This window comes from Felis catus, chromosome A2 (genome assembly GCF_018350175.1).
Source record: "Felis catus isolate Fca126 chromosome A2, F.catus_Fca126_mat1.0, whole genome shotgun sequence".
Lineage (NCBI taxonomy): Eukaryota > Metazoa > Chordata > Mammalia > Carnivora > Felidae > Felis > Felis catus.
In genome coordinates this window covers 116,956,984-116,978,115 of record NC_058369.1, presented here as the reverse complement: position 1 = coordinate 116,978,115, position 21,132 = coordinate 116,956,984, and the positions used below count along the sequence as shown (strand labels likewise).

General features: G+C 44.0%; 1 protein-coding gene across 6 annotated transcripts in view; it reads left to right on the top strand.

The window, feature by feature from the left end:
* The window catches only part of OSBPL3 (oxysterol binding protein like 3), a 177,712-nt gene that overhangs the window by 75,988 nt on the left and 80,592 nt on the right, over window positions 1-21,132 (top strand). For all 6 annotated transcript variants that reach the window (XM_019825610.3, XM_006929256.5, XM_019825608.3 and 3 more), the window contains one exon: window positions 10,831-11,069. In XM_019825610.3, the coding sequence (XP_019681169.1) occupies window positions 10,977-11,069 (93 nt within the window). In that variant the 5' untranslated portion in view covers window positions 10,831-10,976. The remainder of the gene's footprint in view (window positions 1-10,830; window positions 11,070-21,132) is intronic.

The following is a 21,132-nucleotide window of genomic DNA, read 5'->3' as shown; positions in this document are numbered from 1 at the left end:
CTGGAAACTCCAGAGCAGTGGTCCTCAATCCTGGCTGCACATTGGAATCTACTGGGGAACTCTTACCAAACCACTGCTGCCCAGGTCCTACCCCTACATTTATGATTAAAGCATGCTAAGGACATGCTACCACCCTGTAGGATCTTCCCACAAGCACCCAGGGGTCAGAATCCCACCTGCATACAGATGAGTTCTGTCCATCCACGGCAGAATTCTTTAATGTAGTATTCCTAATCAGGTGAACGTTTTACGTTTAGAAAAGGAATCAGTTTGGGTTTACTTAAGATAAGTCACCCTGAATTATTCTAGTTTCCCCTGTGGTTTGGTTACTGGATCATAAAAATGAATCAAAAATTAAAAACCTCACAGATATGATAGATCTTCTTTCTGCCAGTTGATATGTGGGGATTGGGGGAGGGTCATTCTGAGCTCAGGAACTTGTTCTGGGAGGGTTGGGACGGACTAATACGTGTGATCTACCACCTCGGGACCACCTGGGAGGCAAAATAGTGAGAATGTGGTAGCTGGGGAGGAGGACACAGCCTCATGAAATCATGCCAGCAGTAAAAGCCACTCTCCTGATCCCTGTGAATCAGGCAGAAAACTAAGGTCTGAGTCAAAAGCTCCTCTTTTGGGAGGGGATTCATCTAGGTGTAGGGATGGGATTCATCTAGGTTGTAGGACATGGACTTTTCATGATAATCGTTTGGCAGGTACCTTTACCTCCTTCCCCATATCTGTGTGCAAGTGCTCTGTCCTAGAAGCCCTGCCAGCTTTGAGTCGTCCATCTGTACACTTTGGAAAGGCTAGCGTGAGCAGCCGTGGCCACCAGGATCTCCCCCAATTGTCCTCTTCCCTTTCTTCACCAGCGGGTACCTTTGATACGCTCCTTTCCAATCCTGTGAGCTGGGGGTTATTGTGTGTCTTTCCCTCCCTCCCCGCTCACTTGTTCCAAGCATCTCGAGGCAATTGGACTGTCAGGCTGAGGCCTGCAGCTCCCCCGAAAGACAACACGGAGGCATCCTAGAGAGCTGAGTAGAAAACTGCCCACTATCAGGACATCTTGCCAACAGCAGCTTGTGTAACTTTCTAGCTTAAAATAAAAATTAAATATAAATATTGTCTTATTTCATAAAGTACTTGAAGTGGTTCCCAAGAATACACACACTACCCAGGCAAATAGTGGGAGGTTGAGAGAATTAGAACACAGTGACAATAAGGTAAGCCAGGCACAGAAATGCCCTTCTTGGCCACCGTCGTTCAGCAGCAGCGTGCCATTAACCTGACTGTCTGTCCTGCTACCCCAGAAAAAGAGGGGTATGTTCTCGTACATAAGTTCCCAGGGTCCAAAAGCGGAGAACACGCCTGTCATTTAGAAGTGGCACCACGACCTGGAAATTTTCTTGTGAAGGTCCTCTCTCTCCTAGAAAATCACACCACAGCCTCACAAGGGGTGGACCCCGCGGCACTGTTTCTAAGAGCAAAGAGACAACCCGAAGGAAGAGTAAGTTCAACAAGGAGACTCATACCATGAAACCGTGTTACAGGAATGAACTAGAGTGTGTGCAGGTGTAATGACTGTAAGTGAAAATAAGCCAGCTGGAGAAAGAAATGTATGCTATGATATTATTAGATAAGTTTTTTAAAAGCCAGGAAAATGGTAGATATAAAAATAAAATACTGTATAAATAAGAATGGAGACCTATTAACGTTGGGGGGATAGGAATTTGGATATTTATAAATTTTTAAAAAATGCTTTATTTTTTGAGGGACAAAGACAGAATGTGAGTGGGGGAGGGGCAGAGAGAGAGGGAGACACAGAATCCAAAGGTGGCTCCAGGCTCTGAGCTGTCAGCATGGAGCCAGACGCGGGGCTGGAACCCACGAACTGTGAGATCATGACCTGAACTGAAGTTGAATGTTCAACCGACTGAGCCACCCAGGTGCCCCACAGAATATGGATATTTATAAATATCCTTTTTATTTTTCTGATGCTAAGAGCAAAGCAGCCGCTGTGATGTTGTGCACAAGAGTAACAACAACATCGTTCATACACTGGCCATCACCTTTCATGTGTTTCTGTACACTAAGTTCCTCTAATCACCTCAACAGCCCCTTTGGGGCGACCCTTTCATTATTTCCATTTGTCACATGGAACACTGATGACATAGAGAGGCTCAAAATTTGCTGAAAGCCACTTAATACGGATGGTTGGGGACCCAGGCAGTTTGAATCCAGAGCTTGTGGCTTTAATTATCACACTATTCCATAAAGCTTCCTAAGATCATAGGGTGGATTGTTCGGTTTTTGTATATTTGACCTCTCTCATTGTAGGCCAAGGGCATATAGCCCAGAGGGCACTGCTGGCAAAGAAGTTCTTCCGAGATGAGGCAGTGCCGTTTGACCAACTCCTCTATGTGATGATCTGGCATGAGCTATGTGCACACACTGTGTTAGCTTTTTGGATCAGAACTCATGCCTCTCAACTCTGGATCTGCATCAGAGACACCTGTGGAGGTTTTAGGACTTTTAAAGTCTAGCCCCACCATACTAGATCATGGATAGGGCCTGGTCATTAGTATTTTTAAAAGCTCCCCACATAATTCTAATGTGTAGTCAGAGTTGAGATCCACGGCTCTATAGATTCTGGACAATACAGCATTCGAGGTTATGATATCTGGCAAGAGCCTCGTAGATATTTTGTGTTGAGGATCAAGGACAAATCAGTATATGGTGACTTTTGTGATCAGACGGCAGTTAGTGTCTCATGAAATGAAGGCTCCTAATCGTGAGAAAAGAATGCAGGGGCCTCCACGTACCCCATCATGCCCATGTGGGCCTCAACAGGATAGGATCTATCTGGCCTATTCTCTCCTTTAAGTTTTTCGAAGGGTTGTTTAAGAAAATTTGCCATGGTGAGTAAGCATGGGAATGGGGACTGGAAGCACATGTATCTGGCATTTGCCATCTCTGGTTTAAAGGAATAGTTAAACAACAGGACAGAATCTTCCTCAGAGGAGAGCTCAGGGTCCATTCCAGTCTCCTGACAAATAGATACCAGAGGCCTCGAGGATCTATGCCATGGGTAGCAAATTAACCTAGGACAGTGGTTCTTAAACTTGTGTATCAAAATCGCCTAGAAAACTTATAAAGAATGGGTTACTGGGTCCCACCCTTAGCTCCTGACCCTGCAGGTCTTTGATAGGGTGTGAGGATTTGCATTTCTGAGAAGCCCATGTGATGGTGCTGATCTGAGGACCACTTTTTGAAAACCACAGGTCTAGAATAATAAGAGGGATTTTGGGCTTCCTATCCACTCTGCTTATCACAGACACACAAACAGAAAGATTGGCTCGGTAAAATAAGAAGGGTTAAAGACTACTGGCTGTGTCATGCACAGAATCCCATGAGGAATGTGTTACTTGTATAGGTTAGCAGGCCCATCCCCAGATACTCTGATTTGATCCATCCAAAGTAGAGCTTCCAAAGTCTGCATTTTAAACGAGAATCCAGGAGACTTAGAAGAAGATGGATCTGGACACTTTGAGAAATTGGATGTGACCATACCGTTAGGGGGTTAGAGTGGGTTGGCACATTTGAACCCAGAAGTGTGAATTAAGGGATAAATTAACATCCAGCTATGGAGAGGATTTCAATGCCCTTCATGCTCTTCTTAGTAAGTCTTCCGGTATAATTTATTAGATGGAAGACAGAATTCACATGCCTATGCAGTCTGTGAATGCTTCCACAGAGGAAAAGCCGGCCAAATACACTGAATGGTGACTGGTCCCAGAAATGTCTTGACAGACTGGAATCATGGGTCGAAACTAATATAAGGATAGACGATAATAAAAAAGAATAGTCAAGTCCTGAATTTCAGCTAAAGGAGGGAGTCTTGTTCAGAAAGAAAAGCCCAGCTTCTCCACAGTCCCTATCACTTCAGAGTCCTGGAGAACACTGCCCAGACAGCAAGTGCCAGGAAGAGGTATAGGTATCCCCAAAGCTAAGAAAGACTGAGGCATTGGGTCACAGTTGCTGTGTGCACATGGCAAGGGAGGCGAGTGTCCCCCTCTCTCCTACTCTGAGCCAGACCATACCTGGAGCTTGTTGTGAGATCTGAGCACCATTTTTGGGGAAGCACAGACAAACTGAAGTCTAATCAGAATTGGATGTGTGATCATAATGATCTGACATACAAAATGGCGGATGAAAATGTGACTGTGTGCTCTGGAGAGGAAAAGGTTTGCTGGATAGGATAGGGATGGTGCTGGTTCCAATGCAGGTGTTGATGAAAAAGAAATTATTCATCTCGTCCTCTGTCATGGCAGACGGCAGGTCTAGGAACAATGTGTCCTACTGAGACAGATTTCAACTCTACATGAAAAACCCTCTAGGACAGACTTCTTTGGAGATGAGGTTGTCTCGTGAGCCTCGGCGCTCATCCCTCCCCCAGGGATAGTCAGCAGCATCCCAGCATCAGGCCAGCCATCCAGGTAGTCAGATTGGCCGGCACTAAACACAGAGGTTCGGGATCAGCTATTTGAGGGCATTGTGGTTAGAACCCACTTCCAGAAACCTCTGATCAATTTTTGGATTTTAGAGCCAAATAACCAAAGCCCTACTGTTGATCATGTAACATCTTGAAAATCAAGGTGTTTCAGTGGGCATCATTTCTAAGGATTTGGATAATTTGGATTTGAACACCCAGGATTTGAATAATTTTCTTTTACCAAAGAAGACCAGAAGATCAGAAATGGATATTCCAGTATGTATTTTTCTGGTGTTAATTCCGGAGATAATTTTTCAATATATTTTACCGGGAAATTTTAAGTTAACTAGAACTATATGCCCTCTGGTCTTCATGTGAGTTGTTTTCAAGGATGGAAGCAAAACCTGTTTCTCAGCCAAACATGACCAAGCGTGTGAGTGCAGACCCCAGGCCTAATAGAATAAAAATTAGCTGTGTTATACGCCACTGTTTCAAACCCACTAGTTAATATTAAGTTGGTTTCTTGGAAAGCCAATGATGAATAATGTGGCTTTCTTTCTTTCTTTTTTTTTTTTTTAATAATGTGGCTTTTATCTTTTTGCATTTGTGTCTTGTTCAAAGTAAGCATGCTGCTTTGTTGATTTCAAAATCTGTTCACATTTGTGTTACGGATTTGGGGAAATGTTAATATGTTTTAAAATTCCATAGAGTCCTTATTTGTTTGTACTTATTTATTTGGTTGCAAGAAAAGTATAGGATCTAATTTGGTATTGTATATGCCACTTTCAGGGAGCCAGGAGAGGAGGAAACGGAACTAACATCTGTGGAGTATCTATTCTGTCCACACCAGACACCTCGTCCTCATTTTTCATTTAATCCTCGCGATGCCCATTTCCTCCATAAAAACCCTAAAGATCAGAGAGGTTACTACATCTGTCAGGGTGCACAGTTTATAATAAGGGAGCACCGATTCAAACCTAGGTCTGGCTGCTTCCAAGGCACATACATCTTGCTGTGTACGTCTCCTTTGCATTTTTTCCTAAACCATGTATTCTTTTTTATGGGAAAATGGCCAAAATAAATCTTAAAATCAGCCTTGTTGCCAAAAGGCATGGCAGTGCCATGATCATTTATTCTTCCCCGTTCTTGGTGGAAATCAGAATTCTGTTTTCCCTAATGGAAGCCCCATGCTTGCGTGTCTCATGCCCACTGGACTTTTAGTTGGAACGCCATTTTCACCTGGGCCTGACCCCTCTGCTCCTAAGGTGAGGAGCAATGGTGAGAAAGGACCTAGCTCATCTCAGAAGCGCACGAAGGACATTTTTAAAATTGACCTAAGCACATTGAGCTTTTCACACCTGTTGGATTTGGCAACAGGTGGTTTGTTGAAATGAAAGCAGGTCCCAAACTAAAATCTGTAATGCATCACAGTTGTATGAGCAGTCATACAAGCTGTTACTGTAAGTTCGGGAAGTCCCAGCAGTCTCTCCCTGGGGATTAGACAGAAGCCCCAGCTGCCCGTCCCTGGGGCACAGACAGGTACTTGCCAGAGAGGGCAGGTACAAAGCATTCAGCAGGAGGATAGCCCCCCCCCTCCCGCCCCAACTTGTCAGATCAATGCCCAAGCGATGAAGGAAACTTCTGAGGAGGCTGCAGACATTCTTTTTTTTTTAAGTTTATTTATTTTGAAAGAGAATGCGTGCAAGTGGGAGAGAGAGAGAGAGAGAGAGAGAGAGAGAGAGAGAGAGAATGAGAATCCCAAGCGGGCTCTGCACTGTCAGTATGGAACCCGATGCGGGGACTGGAACTCATGAACCTGGAGATTGTGACCTGAGCTGAAGTCGGACTGAGCCACCCAGGCGCCCCTGCACACGTCCTATTTCTTGATCTGGGTGGTGATTATTTCAGTATTTGCAAATGTAAAATTTCATAGAGCTGTCTGCATGGTTAAGATTTGTTCACTTTCCTATATGTAAGTTATGCCTCAGTAAAAAAAAAATAAGGGAGGAAATAAATTATTATCCTTCACAGCATGTTCACAGCGTGTGAGCAGGGAAACTATTATATTTTATACAGACCCCTTCAGGTAGAGGTTTTCCACAGAAGGGTCATGGAGAGATGGAAGCACCAAAGCTCTTTTGTACCCGCCTCATCATCCATACACCCCTGAATCAGCAGCCCCTGGCCTATATCTGTCGCCCCTAAAGGCTTTGTCCTCCCCATTTTACTAGGTCAGCACCGTGAAGTCAGCTAATTGGAGTAGAAGACACCAACCTTCAGTGTGACCCCTCTTTGTTAAGGTCCTCTGTATTGGGACTCCCATCAAGGTTTTCCCTCTGATGACCTGGGCCAGCCCTTGGGGTCCCCTAGGGGGACACAACAACCTCATTCCCCATGACCACTTTGCTCCTAGGGCACCTTAGTCTCAGGCCTCTGTTGCCCTCACACTTTGACCTACCGTGTTTTAAGTATGTCCTTTCCCCAGAATTTGACCTCTTTTGTCCTTTGAGCCATAAGTGAACTGAATTTTAACTAGTGATTTTAACTGAATTTCTGATGAGGCGAGGCAGGAAGGTTCTGGCTGATGAAACAAGACATATTTCCCCAGGTGATAATCCCAGGCTCACTCCGGATGGATGTGGGAGGGGCTGGAGTCCCACCCTCTTATTTCTCTGAAGGAGAAAAGGAGGCACCACGAAGGGTTTCTGTACTTGAGGAGAAGCCTTACTTCTAAGTACCGACTTAAATGAGTATGGTGGTTGGCCTGCTCACAGCCCTGGCCCTGGTAGCTCTCTCCTCCAAGGGGAAATGCAGCAGAGCTGAGAGATAAAGATGACCCTATATATCAGTTGACTCTGGGACAGGGTTATTGTGTTTCTAATTTGGCAGTTTCAGGATTCCTGTGACTCTTTTTTCCCTGAGGATTCCTTTCTGTTCTTGCTGCACCTGTTATACAAGAACCCTCATCCTGCACTCTCCCTGTCAGAACCTCAGCTTTTTAAAACAGGAAAAGAATACTGTCACACACAAACAGAAACCCTTGGTTGGTATTCCCAATCCACTGTGGAATCAGTTGTCATGGCAATGGCTGTACCCCCCCCCCCCCCCCCAACACACAGAGTTCATCATTTGGGCTTCCCATCATGGTTTTTTTCCTCTTCTCTTTCTTAAACAGCAACAGCCAACATGCTATTAAACAAACTATTAATATATCTGTACAGCCTTTCTTGGCAGTTTTGAACTCGACTGCACTGGCTTCTGACTTCAATTAGTCGTGCCCCACAAGTAAAGATAACTTTATGAAGAAGCTGAGGTTGGTTTGGTTTTAGTTTTAGTTACTGTTGGATCTAACAAATAATGAATACAGAGATTTGGGGGGGTTTCTATGAAAGCAACATGGGAATTGAGTTCTACAGCTACGAGTACCTTTATTTTCTGAGATGTTGATACTTCTCATTGTGTTGGTTGTAGTTGATGGCTTTAGCATAATCATTTAAAAAAATTTTTTTAATGTTTATTTATTTTTGAGAGAGCGACAGAGTGTGAGCGGGGGAGGGGCAGAGAGAGAGGGAGACACAGAATAGGAAGCAGTCTCCAGGCTCTGGGCTGTCAGCCCAGAGCCCGAAGATGTGGGGCTCAGACCCACGAACTGTGAGATCACGACCTGAGCCGAAGTCAGACGCTTAACCTACTGAGCCACCCAGGCACCCGAACATACTCACTTTTTTAAGCTTTTATTTAAATTCCAGTTAGTTAACAGACAGTGTAATATTGGTTTCAGGTGTAGAATTTAGTGATTCATCACTTCGTACAACACCAGGTGCTTATTAGTATACTCAGTTTTAAAGAACTTGGTGTTAATGAAAGGCACAGGAGATTACGTACTTAATAATTAACCAAAGGTTTGATATAATATCTAGCTGATAGACAATTATGTAACATCCTTCTTCTAAAATTAGACTACGTGGGGGTGCCTGGGTAGCTCAGTCAGTTGAGCGTCCGACTTCAGCTCAGGTCATAGTCTGGCAGTTCATAAATTGGAGCCCCGCGTCGGGCTCTGTGCGAACAAACAGCTCAGAGCCTGGAGCCTGCTTCGGATTCTGTCTCTCCCCCTCCCCTGCTCATGCTCTGCTCTCTGTCTCTCAAAAATAAATAAATGTTAAAAATTTTTTTAAATTAGACTATGTGAACACTAGGAACCAGAGATTGGATGTAATTTTTTTTTTTTTATTGTTGTTAACATGCCTAGGAAAATTGTACAGTTTATTTGAACTTAGTGCGTCACGTAAAAGGCTGATCTGCTGAAGGCAAAACCAAACATGTCTGTCACCCTTAACTCAGGGCTGTGGATGAAGGGGTTCACCCCTGAAGAGTGGCAGGTGGCAGGTGGCAACCCAGCTAGCTACTTGTAGGGGTGTCCCTGTGTCTGCCCTGGTCTGTCCCCTTCTCCACCATAGACACGCTGCCATCTTAGAGATTGGTACTGTGCTGGGGGAAGGGATGGGGCAGTACCTCTGCAAAGCTGGCGTATGACATGCTTCCTCCAGAGTCTTTCCCGTCAGCTCCTCAGTTCTGTAGGTCGCAGAGTTGGGCAGTAGCGCGTATCGCCAGACCTGACTATTAAAGCACGCTCACTTCCGACAGCAAGGTTAAAGCCCTGGGGTCTAGCCTGAATTCAGTCTCTTGGCAGCTGCATGACTGGGCAAGTTATGTAACTTCTCAGAGACTCAGTTTCTTTTCTGATAGAGGTCTGTGTGCTTAAGATTTGTTCACTTTACTGTGAAAAGTGAGATAATCCCCTCCCATCAAACGGATGATTAAATGAGATCATGTTTATGGGAAACTCTTACTCTAGGATGTGGCCGTTAAGTAGTGTGGACACCACAGATGATTATCGTTTCAATTACTAGCATACTAATAGATGATACGGGAAATTCTGTTTGCTGTTACAGTTGTGTCACACAATGAAATAGTGTTTTGAGAGGATGTCTCAAACCCTTGGCAGAACAAATCCTCCATCCATCCCATCCCCTCAAAAAACACAGATTTTTTTAAATTGTAGTAAAATGCACATAAAATCCATTTTTAACCATTTTTAAGTGTACAATTTAGTGACATTTAGTAATTCGCAGTGTTGTGCAACTATCACCATTATCTAGTTCTAGTTAATCACCCTTAAAGGAAACCCCATAGTCATATGCTGTTTCCCGATTCCCCCAGCCCTCGGCAACCACTACTTGGCCTTCGGCCTCTAAGGATTTGCCCACGGTGGTTATTTCGTATAAACAGAAACATATGTATATGGCCTTTTGTGTCTGGCTTCTTTCACTTAGCATAATGTTTTCAAGGTTCATCCATGTTATATCACGTATCACTACCTCATTCCTTTTAATTCCTGAGTAATATTCTGTTGTATGGATATATAGCCTTAGTCCATTCGGGCTGCTATAACAAAATACTACAGACAACAACAGAAACTTATTCCCCACAGTTCTGGAAGGTGGGAGCCCAAAACCTCTTCAGGTTGCAGACTTATTGTATCTGCTCGGGAACTCTGTGTGGTCTCTTTGATAAGGGCATTGATTCCACCCATAAGAGCGGTGTCCTCAGGCCCTAGCTGCCCACCAAAGGCCCCACCTCCTAATGGCATCACATTGGGCTTAGGATTTTTAACATAGGGATTTGGTGGTGGGCAGGGGTGGGGGTGGGGGGACACAAAATTCAGACCATAGTGTATACCATAGGTAGTTTATCCATTCGTCACTTGATGGACGTTGTGTTGTTTCTGCCTTTGGCTATTGCCAATAGCATTGCTATGGACATTTTTGTACAAGTTTTTGTTTGAATACTTGTTTTCAGTTCTTTGGGGGTATGTGCCTAGGAGTAGAATTGATGGATCAGATGATTGTGTTTAACTTAAAAAAAAACTGCCAAACTGCTTCCAGCCGTGCTGTTGTACCTCTTTATATTCCTACCAACAATGCCCGAGGGTTCCAGTTTCCTCCAGCACTTGTTATTTTCCAGTTAAAAAATGATGCTTAGGTATCTCACGGTGGTTTGGGATGGTTTGTATATACTGATTTTGTGTGGGTCTGGACCCATGTTTTTCTTACTAGTGTTCGTAGTTCTGTCATACCGCAAAGCTACATGACGAACCACCTATACATGATTTCCAATAAAAGATGGGTGTAAAACATCTTTTCCTTCACAGCTCCTGACATGGCTAAGCATGGCTCTGTAATCTGTAGGTGTAGACAAACCACTTGTAGAGAATCAGTGGCTAATCATAGATGGTGTCTGATTCCTCTGACCTTTCTGTAATCCTTTTCTTTTGCTTTTAGAGATTTCCTCCGGGTCATCCAAAATGCTGTTAAAACATATTGGATAAGAACTGAGCCACCTGCCTGTGTGGGACTTCCATACTCTCCTGTATTGTCTTCGGATGGCATTTTGATTTGCATCGGGGCCAAGTGACCTGCTGTTCAGGATGAGTGATGAGAAGAACCTTGGGGTGTCTCAAAAACTGGTCTCACCTTCAAGGAGCACCAGTAGCTGCTCCTCCAAGCAGGGAAGTCGACAGGTAAAGTTTAACCAATGCAAATTTTAAGATGCAAATATATACCAAGAAATTTGCAGATTAAGATGTGTACATTTACTTGGGAACCTCTACTATTCAGTGTAATAGCATTTGCTTTCAGTCATACCTTAATTATATGAGAAGAGTAAATTTTAGGTAATTTTTAAAAATAGAGAGAGAGAGCGAGAGAGAGAGAGAGCGAGAGAGAGAGTGCTTGCATGCATAAGCAGGGGAGGAGCTGAGGGGTGGTGGTGGGAGAGAGATAATCCCAAGCAGGTTCCATACTGTAGGCTCAGAGCCTGATGCAGGGCTCAATCTCATGAACCATGGCATCGTGACCTGAGCTGAAATCAAGAGTCAGATGCTTAATCGACTGAGCCACCCAGGTGCCCCAAACTTCAGGTAATTTTAATAATGCAGCTCGAGTGCTCACCAGATGGGAAGGAACTGTATTTGGCTTTTTGCATTATTTCATCCAATCCTTGGAACTGTCCTCTGACACAGATATTAATATCTCTTTTTTTTCCATGAGGAAGCTGAGTCAGACCAACTGAGTTATTTGTCCAAGGATACACAGCTAGTAAGTAGCAGAATAAGAAACCACAGCTCAGTCTGACTCCAGAGTCCACACTTTCCTTTGTACCCTACTAACCCAAACAAAAAAACCCCACAATCACTTTTCCAGTAAGTTTAATATCCTCTTGCCCTCTTCTTCTTTCCCTTTATAAGTCATTTATGACCGCTTCCAAGCACAGATTGCCCTGCTGGTGACTTTGAGTCTCACCTGCTTTATTTCTCCATGGATGAGGGAATCGAATCCACAGAGCAGTGGTCAAAAGGTATTAAGTAGGAAGAAGAAAGAAGTGAAGCAAAGAACTGAATCATTAACTCCTAAATAACTGTCAGCTGTAATTCTATGTCGTTTCTTGGTTTTCTTTCTAATAAATCTGTTGGCAGAACTCGCGGGTTTTAGGTCAGTGGCGGTAAATGCAGATGAATCATTATAATTCTACCCCCATAAGTTCAGTAGAGAGAGAAGTTGTGTCAAGAAGTTGTGGCTTCACAATCAAAACGGTCTCTGAGCCTTTTCAGCATCTGCTGGCTGTGTTGGCATTATCTTTCCCTCATGGGAAGTGCTGGCCTAGGAATTGTCCCAGAGAGTTCTTGGTTCCAGATTTGGAAGCACCGATCAGGCGACCTCCCACGGCAGGCACGTCCGCACATTTATGACACATCATCACGGGTCTCTCCGTCTGAACACTGCCTGGGCCATGGAGCTTGCCACCTCATGGTGCTGCTTCATGTCATCAGAATCTGTGATTGTAGACACATTAGATTTTGCCTGAGGCTGGACATTCACGGAGCCCTCCAAGATCTCCTGTGAGGGGTTTAGGAAGAAAAATTTTTTCAGCACAGTAATCACTTCTGTCTCTGATTAAAAAAAAAAAAAAAAAAGGCTAAAATTAGTCCTTGGCTAACGCATCATGACTCCTTTTGGAGTTCCAGTTTCGTAAGGGTAGCTGTATGCTCGCCCTCCTTGCCAGCTTTCCATGGGGGTGGAGGGGTAGGGGGGTGGTTCTCTCCCTGGCCAAAATTCTGATTGGGATTAGAGGTTGAATATGTGATCTTTCCCTCACCCTTTGCACCTAGTAGCATCCGCTGATATCTCCCTCTTGGATAAAAGGAGAAAGAACATGATTCATTTATTTATTTATCTTTAAAGCTCATTTATTTATTGAGAGAGAGAGAGAGAAGGAGCAGGGAGGGGCAGAGAGAGAGAGAGAGAGAGAGGAGAGAGAGAGAATCCCAAGCAGGCTCCATGCTGTCAGTGCAGAGCCCAACACAGGGCTCAATCCCATGAATGTGAGATCATGACCTGAGCCAAAATCAAGAGTCTGATGCATAACCGACTGAGCCACCCAGGTGCTCCAAGAACATGATTCATTTCAATGGCCAGTGCTTATAACACCAGAGGAATTGGAACAGTGCAGTGACATCCTACGATTGAGTACCACAGAAACTTCTCTTACTGTGTTATTTGAATTGATTAATTTTGGTTTTCAAAGGACTCTTTTGAGCTTATGGCATAAAGACTAAGAGGAGGGGCTCTCTCTCTCTCTCTCTCTCAAAATAAACAACAAAAAAGAAATTTAATGTGAGCAATGTTGAAATCTGATAATCTGTGCAACAACCTGCTTGTTTTTATTTTTTTATTTTTCCATTTTTTAATTTTTTAAATGTTTATTTATTTTTGAGAGAGAGAAACAGAGACACAGAGCATTAGCGGAGGAGGGGCAGAGAGAGAGGGAGACACAGAATCTGAAGCAGGCTCCAGGATCTGAAGCTGTCAACACAGAGCTCAACATGGGGCTTGAACTCATGATCCATGAGATCATGATCTGAGCAGAGGTCAGATGCTTAACTGACTGAGCCATCTAGGTGCCCCCAAACTACTTGTTTTTAAAGCCCCAGTTTAAAGTCAGTATTAGCTAGTTCTGTTCTTTTCACTTCATGGGGGAGTGGTGCAGAAGTCTGATGTTGACTGTAATGGACCCTCTAAGAGGCTGGTTTTTCTCATATGCTTTGGAATTATGGTTTAGAGTGTCATTTTGAGTTTGCCTCTCCATGTTCTTTCTCTGCTACTCACCTGCTGTATCTAGGGATCTGCTATTTCCTGCTTCTCACCTCTGGGGACTCCGGTTCAGAGCCAAGTGTTGTATTTGCAGTTTGGGGTTTCTGTTCCACGTCGATGATCGAATATCCAAGATCCACCAGCAGCCAGCACACATGGGCCAAGTCTGGTGGTGGTCTGCCTCCTGCCACCTCCCAGGATAAGGAGTTTTCAAGGCCCCTTTCATTGTGGTGTGGAGCTCCCCCTCCTTATTTGCTTATTTCCAGCAGTGAGGCTAGCTCAGGTCCCAGCCTTTTCCTGTGGACATTTTTAGCCCCATTTACCCACAGAAATAGGGCTCCTGGACAGTCTGTCTACAGTATCCTTTGCCTTTCTATTTTGTGTTCGAGTGACAGAGATGTTTAATCTTGTGTTGTTTTTTTTTTAATCTCACACCCACACACACACCCCCCCACACACAGACCCCACCCCCCCACATACCCTACATGCTTGTAACTTTGTATATTTTTGCTGTCTGGAGTCAGGGTGGTAATCGAGAGGGCCACTAACTGCAAACTTACAATACAGACCTAGCTGAAAAACTTGGTTGTCTTAAATTCTCCTTCATCATCACCAGGGGACATGGAGAGCCTCTATACTCCAGCTACACTGGCTTTCTTTCGGTTGCTTGCATTGGCTTTGCCCTTGTCCTTGTGTCTTGAAGCAAATTTGAACTTGTCCTTCCTGTCCCAGAGCCTCCTCACGTAAGATCTCAAGGAGCTAGGCCTTTATGTGTCTTTCATCTAAATGTCTGTTAGCAGAGCTTGCTTCCTTGAAGGACAGAATGATCGAGACCTGGGCGTTAATTGTGATTGGTGTCTTTGCTTTTACATGTGACCTAAGACAGAGTTTACAGCTTCGAACCATGAAAACCCAAGGAGAAGGGTTCTATCATCTTTTAACTTAAATACTAGGGCTTTTGATTTTTTTTTTAATTTTTTTTTAATGTTTTTTATTTATTTTTGAGACAGGGAGAGACAGAGCATGAACAGGGGAGGGTCAGAGAGAGGGAGACACAGAATCTGAAACAGGCTCCAGGCTGTCAGCACAGAGCCCGACGCGGGGCTCGAACTCACGGACCGCGAGATCATGACCTGAGCCGAAGTTGGCCGCTTAACCGACTGAGCCACCCAGGTGCCCCTAGGGCTTTTGATATTTTAAATACGGTATGCCTCATTTTGTCAGTATGGAAACAACCTGCAAATATAATCTTACCCAGATAATTTGGGGAGGAAGGTATGTGCGGTGATTAGAACCTGAACTCCCAAGTCTGGGTTCCACCCATTCCTTGGTTCTCTGACCTTTAACACTGAAACTTAAGCCTCCATTTTCTCATCAGTAAAATTGGAATAATAACAGTTCTTTTTGCATAGGATTATTGTGAAGATTGAAACTAAAGCGTTTAGGGGCACCCAGGTGGCTCAGTCAGTTGACCGTCTGACTTTGGCTCAGGTCATGATTTCGTGATTCGTGGGTTCAAGCCCTGCGTCAGGCTCTGTGCTCATAGCTCAGAAACTAGAGTCTACTTTGGATTCTGCGTCTCTGTCTCTCTCTGCCTCTCTCTCTCCTGCTTGCCCTCTGTCTCTCTCTCATAAATAAACATTAAAAAAATAAAAAACTAAAAAAAACTAAGGCATTTAATCCAGGGTCAGACTCAAACTAGGTGCTGAGTTAATATTAACGCTTATTTTTGTTATTATAGTTAACATTAATTTGAACTTCATTCTTATTTATGAAAAGATAAGTGCTCATAGCAAATAGGTCTGCTTTTTGCCCCAGAAACTTGTACAGGTGTCATACGTGTGCCTACCCATACCTCTTGAGTATACAAAAGCCCACAGAAGTATACGATGTACATATGAATATATATGCTTAAAATAAAAAGTGCCTTCCTTTATACACATTAACAAAATGCTTCTAGAGAAGAATGTAATAGAATATTTAACACAGGGGCTGCATTTGATATCGTCAATACCTGGCATAATCCCTACCCAAAACAAGTGAAAAGAGTTGGTGAATTCTTAACACTATTATTCCATTCTACTGAGGCTTGTCCTTTCTGGGTGTAAATGCTTTTTGTCTCTTCCCATGCCAGCAACTGTCCATTGGTCATAGCTGCTTAGAGCATTGTGTTAAGAAGGATTCTACAGTTGAGTCTGAGTTCAGTGGGAGAGAGTGCCTTGCTTTTAGCTCTGGCTCCCATAGGCAGGGTGAACGGCAGCACAGGTGCCCCATTGGTCACCCCCTAGTGACATCAGAGCGTTGAAATCAAGCCATCTCTGCTATAGTCGCTGGATTCTGCTACTTGCAGGAACTTGAGGCAAGTGAAGTTTGCCTCAGTTCTTGTTGCATAAAATGGAGACAAAGCTCTCCTCCTGCTTCCTATGCAGGGTTGTTGTGAGAGAAAACGGAGTGTTTTTACTGACCAAAAAACTGTTGAAACTCTTGGGAGAAAGATCCTCTATAAATTTGAGAAACTCTTACAGTCACAGATCATCTCCCTTTGAACCCAGGCCAGCTCCAGAGCCAGAATGGAAATGGTCTTGTTTCCAGAACCCTGATAGTCTGTGGAAGAAGTGGATGTCCTTGAAGAAGAGCAGAGCATCCTTCAGATATAGTGCCTTTCTTTACCTATGTGCTAGGAACCTGTTCTCCTTGAGGAAGTCCCCGGCTGACTGTCGCACTCATACCCTATTTATACAGTGTTCTACGTCAGTCTTTGCTTTGGCATTCCTTCCCTGTCTTCGGGCTTTGGTTCAGCTACCCCTTTAGCTAGACTGATCCATGGGAAACTGTTCTGTCCTTTTGAATTTTGTGATTTTTTTTCTGGAAAAGAATCTTCATTTATTGCTGTAACACTTTAAAAATAACTTTTATAAAAATAATATATGCTCACTCTAGATCACTGCTGAGGCACATGCAATCTATGTTAAAGTGCGGTACTTTAATTCATTTACTTTTATTTATTTAAAATTTTTTTTTAATGTTTAGTTATTTTCGAGAGAGAGAAAGACAGAGTGCAAGCAGGGGAGGGGGCAGAGAGAGAGGGAGACAAAGAATCTGAAGCAGGCTCCAGGCTCTGAGCTGTCAGCACAGAGCCTGACGCGGGGCTCAGACTCGTAGACTATGAGGTCACGACCTGTGCCCAAGTTGGACGCTTAACTGAGTGAGCTACCCAGGCGCCCCTAATTCATTTACTTTTAAATGGCTGCTGATAGGGGCGCCTGGGTGGCGCAGTCAGTTAAGCGTCCGACTTCAGCCAGGTCACGATCTCGCGGTCCGTGAGTTCGAGCCCCGCGTCAGGCTCTGGGCTGATGGCTCGGAGCCTAGAGCCTGTTTCCGATTCTGTGTCTCCCTCTCTCTCTGCCCCTTCCCCGTTCATGCTCTGTCTCTCTCTGTCCCAAAAATAAATAAAAAAAAAAACGTTGAAAAAATAAATAAATAAATGGCTGCTGATAGATCACATAAACTGAAGCCTGAGAATGACTGTTGGTTGTGGAGGTCATTGGTGGCATTGTCTAGTGGGTGAGGTAGGTGTGAAAGGCGGATTAGAGCTCATTCATGACAGAAGAGGAACAGAGAAAGAGGGCACCCCAACTTTACCGGGCCTCCAGACGGGATTTGAGAGAGGCCTTCACACATGTTCTGTGTGGGAACCTGGAGCCTGACGAATGCCAGGCTACCTACCCACTGCCCTTTTCTCTCCCCACGTGGATAACCCTCTTTTGATTAATTCATTGGTTGAAAGAGTGTATAGTTTTCAGAGTCCTGGGTTTCTATTTACACATCTTTTTAGTTCTCACAGCACCCAGCACAAGGCTTTGCACATGGCAGATGCAAATTACTGAATGCCAGCAGCAAATATCCAACAGGGTAGCTTAGAATATATGGCCAGGTATACATGGGGAATGGGAGCAAAGGCCCACAAATTCCTGAGCTCCCCTCCTCCAGTGACATAGTGTGAGGATCTTCAAAAATGAACAAAGGCTTCGGCATTGAGTTTCTTCTGCCAAACGATGAAACCCTTAAATGCTTTTTATACCCGTGGTCTCTGCACAAGCACTCTATTGGAAAGTATGGAACAGAAGCAAAGATTGGCTTTGTCGAAACTGACCTGCATTCCCACTCACTGGCTCTGCTTTTTGCTAGCTGGGTGACCTTGCCATGTTATATAAAACCTCTGAGTCTCCGTTCTTCAGCTGTGAAATTAGGATCACTGTGCTTACTTTGGAGAACTACATGAAATAATAAATATGAAATACCTAGGCTGGCACATGGTAGACATTAGGTAAGTGTGGATTAATGAATTGAATAAGCATGCAGTTGCTAGGTTGAAAGATGACTGTTTGCAAAGTTCTGTGGATATATTAAGTAGGTTAAGGGATACCTAAGTGGGAGAGAGAATTGCTATTTCCAAACTTGTAAAATATGAGTAATTTCCTCTCGTCTTTTTCCCACTGCCCCCTTACATTTCCTTCCTAGAACTTTCAAAATAACACATTTCAGGAGCCAGACTGAGCTAGATAAAGATGAATGAATAAGTTTTGTCTTTATCGAAAGAGGTCCTACATGCCCAAGTTTTATTTCTTCGGCCAATATGTATTGAGAAGCTATTATTGATTATTAAAAGACCCTGGGCAGGGATTTGTGAAGCTACAAAGGACAGGACAGCTGAATAGACCACTATAATTAAGAAATTGCGGGGCGCCTGGATGGCTCATTCGGTTAAGCGTCCGACTTCAGCTCAGGTCATGATCTTGCGGTTTGTGAGTTCGAGCCCCGCATCGGGCTCTGTGCTGACAGCTCGGAGCCTGGAGCCTGCTTCGGATTCTGTGTCTCCCTCTCTCTCTGCTCCTCCCCAACTTGTGCTCTGTCTCTCCCTCCATCAAAAATAAATTAAAAACGTAAAAAAAAAAAAAAAAAAAGAAGAAAGAAAAAAAAGAAATTGCCTCTGTCAGGTAGACTGCTTTGTAAAGAGAGCATGCTTCCTTTCTTCTTTATGTGTTGTTAGTATTTGCTGTATAATAAGCTGGAAATCAGAAAGTGAATCCTTTTAAAATACTTGGCAAGGGCTTCACTCATGATTCAAGGGGATTTGAAATGGAGAGAGCCATTACTAGGTAAGTCTCCATACAATTATGCAGTTAGCTCTTGCCACAGTCCTGCCCCTGGGCCAATCTGGGGTGGTGGTGTAGTTCTCCCAGGGTCACCCGGTGAGAGTTTATTTAGGCAGGCTCTTAGATTATGCTGTGCTTCAGGGAGCCCAGGCTGTCTGTGTTTGGTGCCAGAACCCATAAGACAGGGGGCTGAATGGGAGAGGATATGCCAAGGGGTGAAAAGTGAGTTGAAGCTACAGTGCTCAGGTGTTTATATTTTCAGCTGTCTGGGCATTGAAAATGCTTAGTCCTACTTCTTCCTTTTAAATAATCATGTCTTTAGAGACGCTGCAATTTGACAGCCGCCTTTTGTAAGTCTCAGCTGTATAAACACCACCAGGAGGGCCAGTCAAGGAGGAGGCATGTGACGATGTCATGATTGTGTCAGTTGTTCGGGGATGGTCACAAAAGGTGACAGGCAACAAGCATGAACTTGCTTGGGAGCTGGATGGCCTGAGTTTAAATCTTGGGCTGTCTATAAACAGTTTGACCTTGGACAAGTTACTTAATCCCTCTGTGCCTTAGTGTCTTATAAGACTGTGCAAACTGCTTCGTCAGAAGAAAGCCTGCATTCAGTAGGTGGTGTGAGTGTCGGATACATAAACCATTCACCTTCCTTCCATAAGCAGGAGGCCCTGGAGCCCTCCAGCGATACCACATGGTGACTGCTTCCCTGCTTCCTCCTTTCAGCTATAAGGTGCAGTCAAATGGCTTGGCTGCTTCTGTCTGGGCTGCTCTGAGAGGAAGAGTATTAGCAAGGGACGTTAGAAATGACCAGTTACCTGTTAGCATTTTTACAGTTTGTACTATCCTTTCACACTGTCTCTTGGAGTCTCAAAACAACCGAGCGAGATCCATATTATTTTCTACACTTTGGGAAAAAAAATATGGCTCAGAGACATTAACCGACTTGTTCATCACACCTCTCCTAAGTGGTAGGGGAGCACGTAACCATGTATTTGGAGAAAACTGGATTTCTTTAGGTACTAGAAAGCTTCTTTATAAGTTCATTCAAGTTCCAGGTGCCTTATGTACAAATGATTGTTGTTGAAACAAACCTCCATGAGCTAACATCTCTGTGAATGCAGGGATAAGAATAACATCCATGAGGGAAGGGGCCTTAGGATCCCTGAGGTGTCTGTCTAGAGCTGTTTCTTTGTTTTTTGTGTTTCTGGTGGGCCCAACAGAGAAAAATAATTAGCTATATGTTTCTGTCTTAGTTTTCCAGGTTTTCGTTTTCTGGGCCTTTTATGTCTTACTGCCTACCTTTTGGTCATACCTATACAAGTCACACTGGATGTGATACACTGAAAGTAGAGAGGGCAAAGATACAAGGCTCAATTCTCATTACATTTCCACTCGAAGTCTTGGAAGGAAAAAGCAAACAAACGTTTGATTGAAGAAGAGAGAGGGGAAGACGTCAGCTAAAATGACATATTTGAGTTGTTGGGACCTCTTTGTTACTCTCCATGTCTGCAAACAGTAGACCGTCAGCTACATGCCACACTGAAGAGCAGGAGAAACTGAACTCTTGAAACCCTTCTGGAAGTTGCTGACCTGTTTGTGCTGTTATGCAATCCCAGGATGACAAGCTCAGCAGATATCTGCTGGCGGGTTTGAGAAACACTACTTTAGTAGAAACTACATGGGGTGCCTTAAGAAAGTCAATTTATTTATTTATGGTTGGCATCAGCCATAGTGCAGGATACATGGAAGCTGAATGGTAACCCACAGGTTTTTGTTGAGAACGCAGCTTACTGCTATAGGTTCTAGAAGCTATACATGCAGATATGAACTGAATGGACTCAACAGCCCTTTCCTAGGAAGGAGAGAGTCTAAATCTACCTCAGTGATACGGTGATATTAAAATGCTAAAGGCCCAGAAATGACAGCATAAGAAGTAGGACAGAGGCAAAACAGAAGACTACTCTAGATAATCTGACGTCCTCCTGAAGTCCTCCATATGCTGACTCCACGATCAAACGCAGTTGTGTCTTCCCTTCACATCTGTACACAATCCCACAGCGCAACTAAAACCCCCTTCTCTCTGTTCCACGCCAGAGGAAGCACATCCCTGGCACAACTCTGGCTTAGCAGTTCCTACTGCCGGGTAGTGGGCTGAATGTTGTCCCCATCTCCTGAATGGTATGTCCAGCCTGTTTCTTGGAACTTGTGAATGTTACTTTATTTGGCAAGAGAGTCTTGGCAGGTGTAGTTAATTTAAGGATCTTGAGATGAG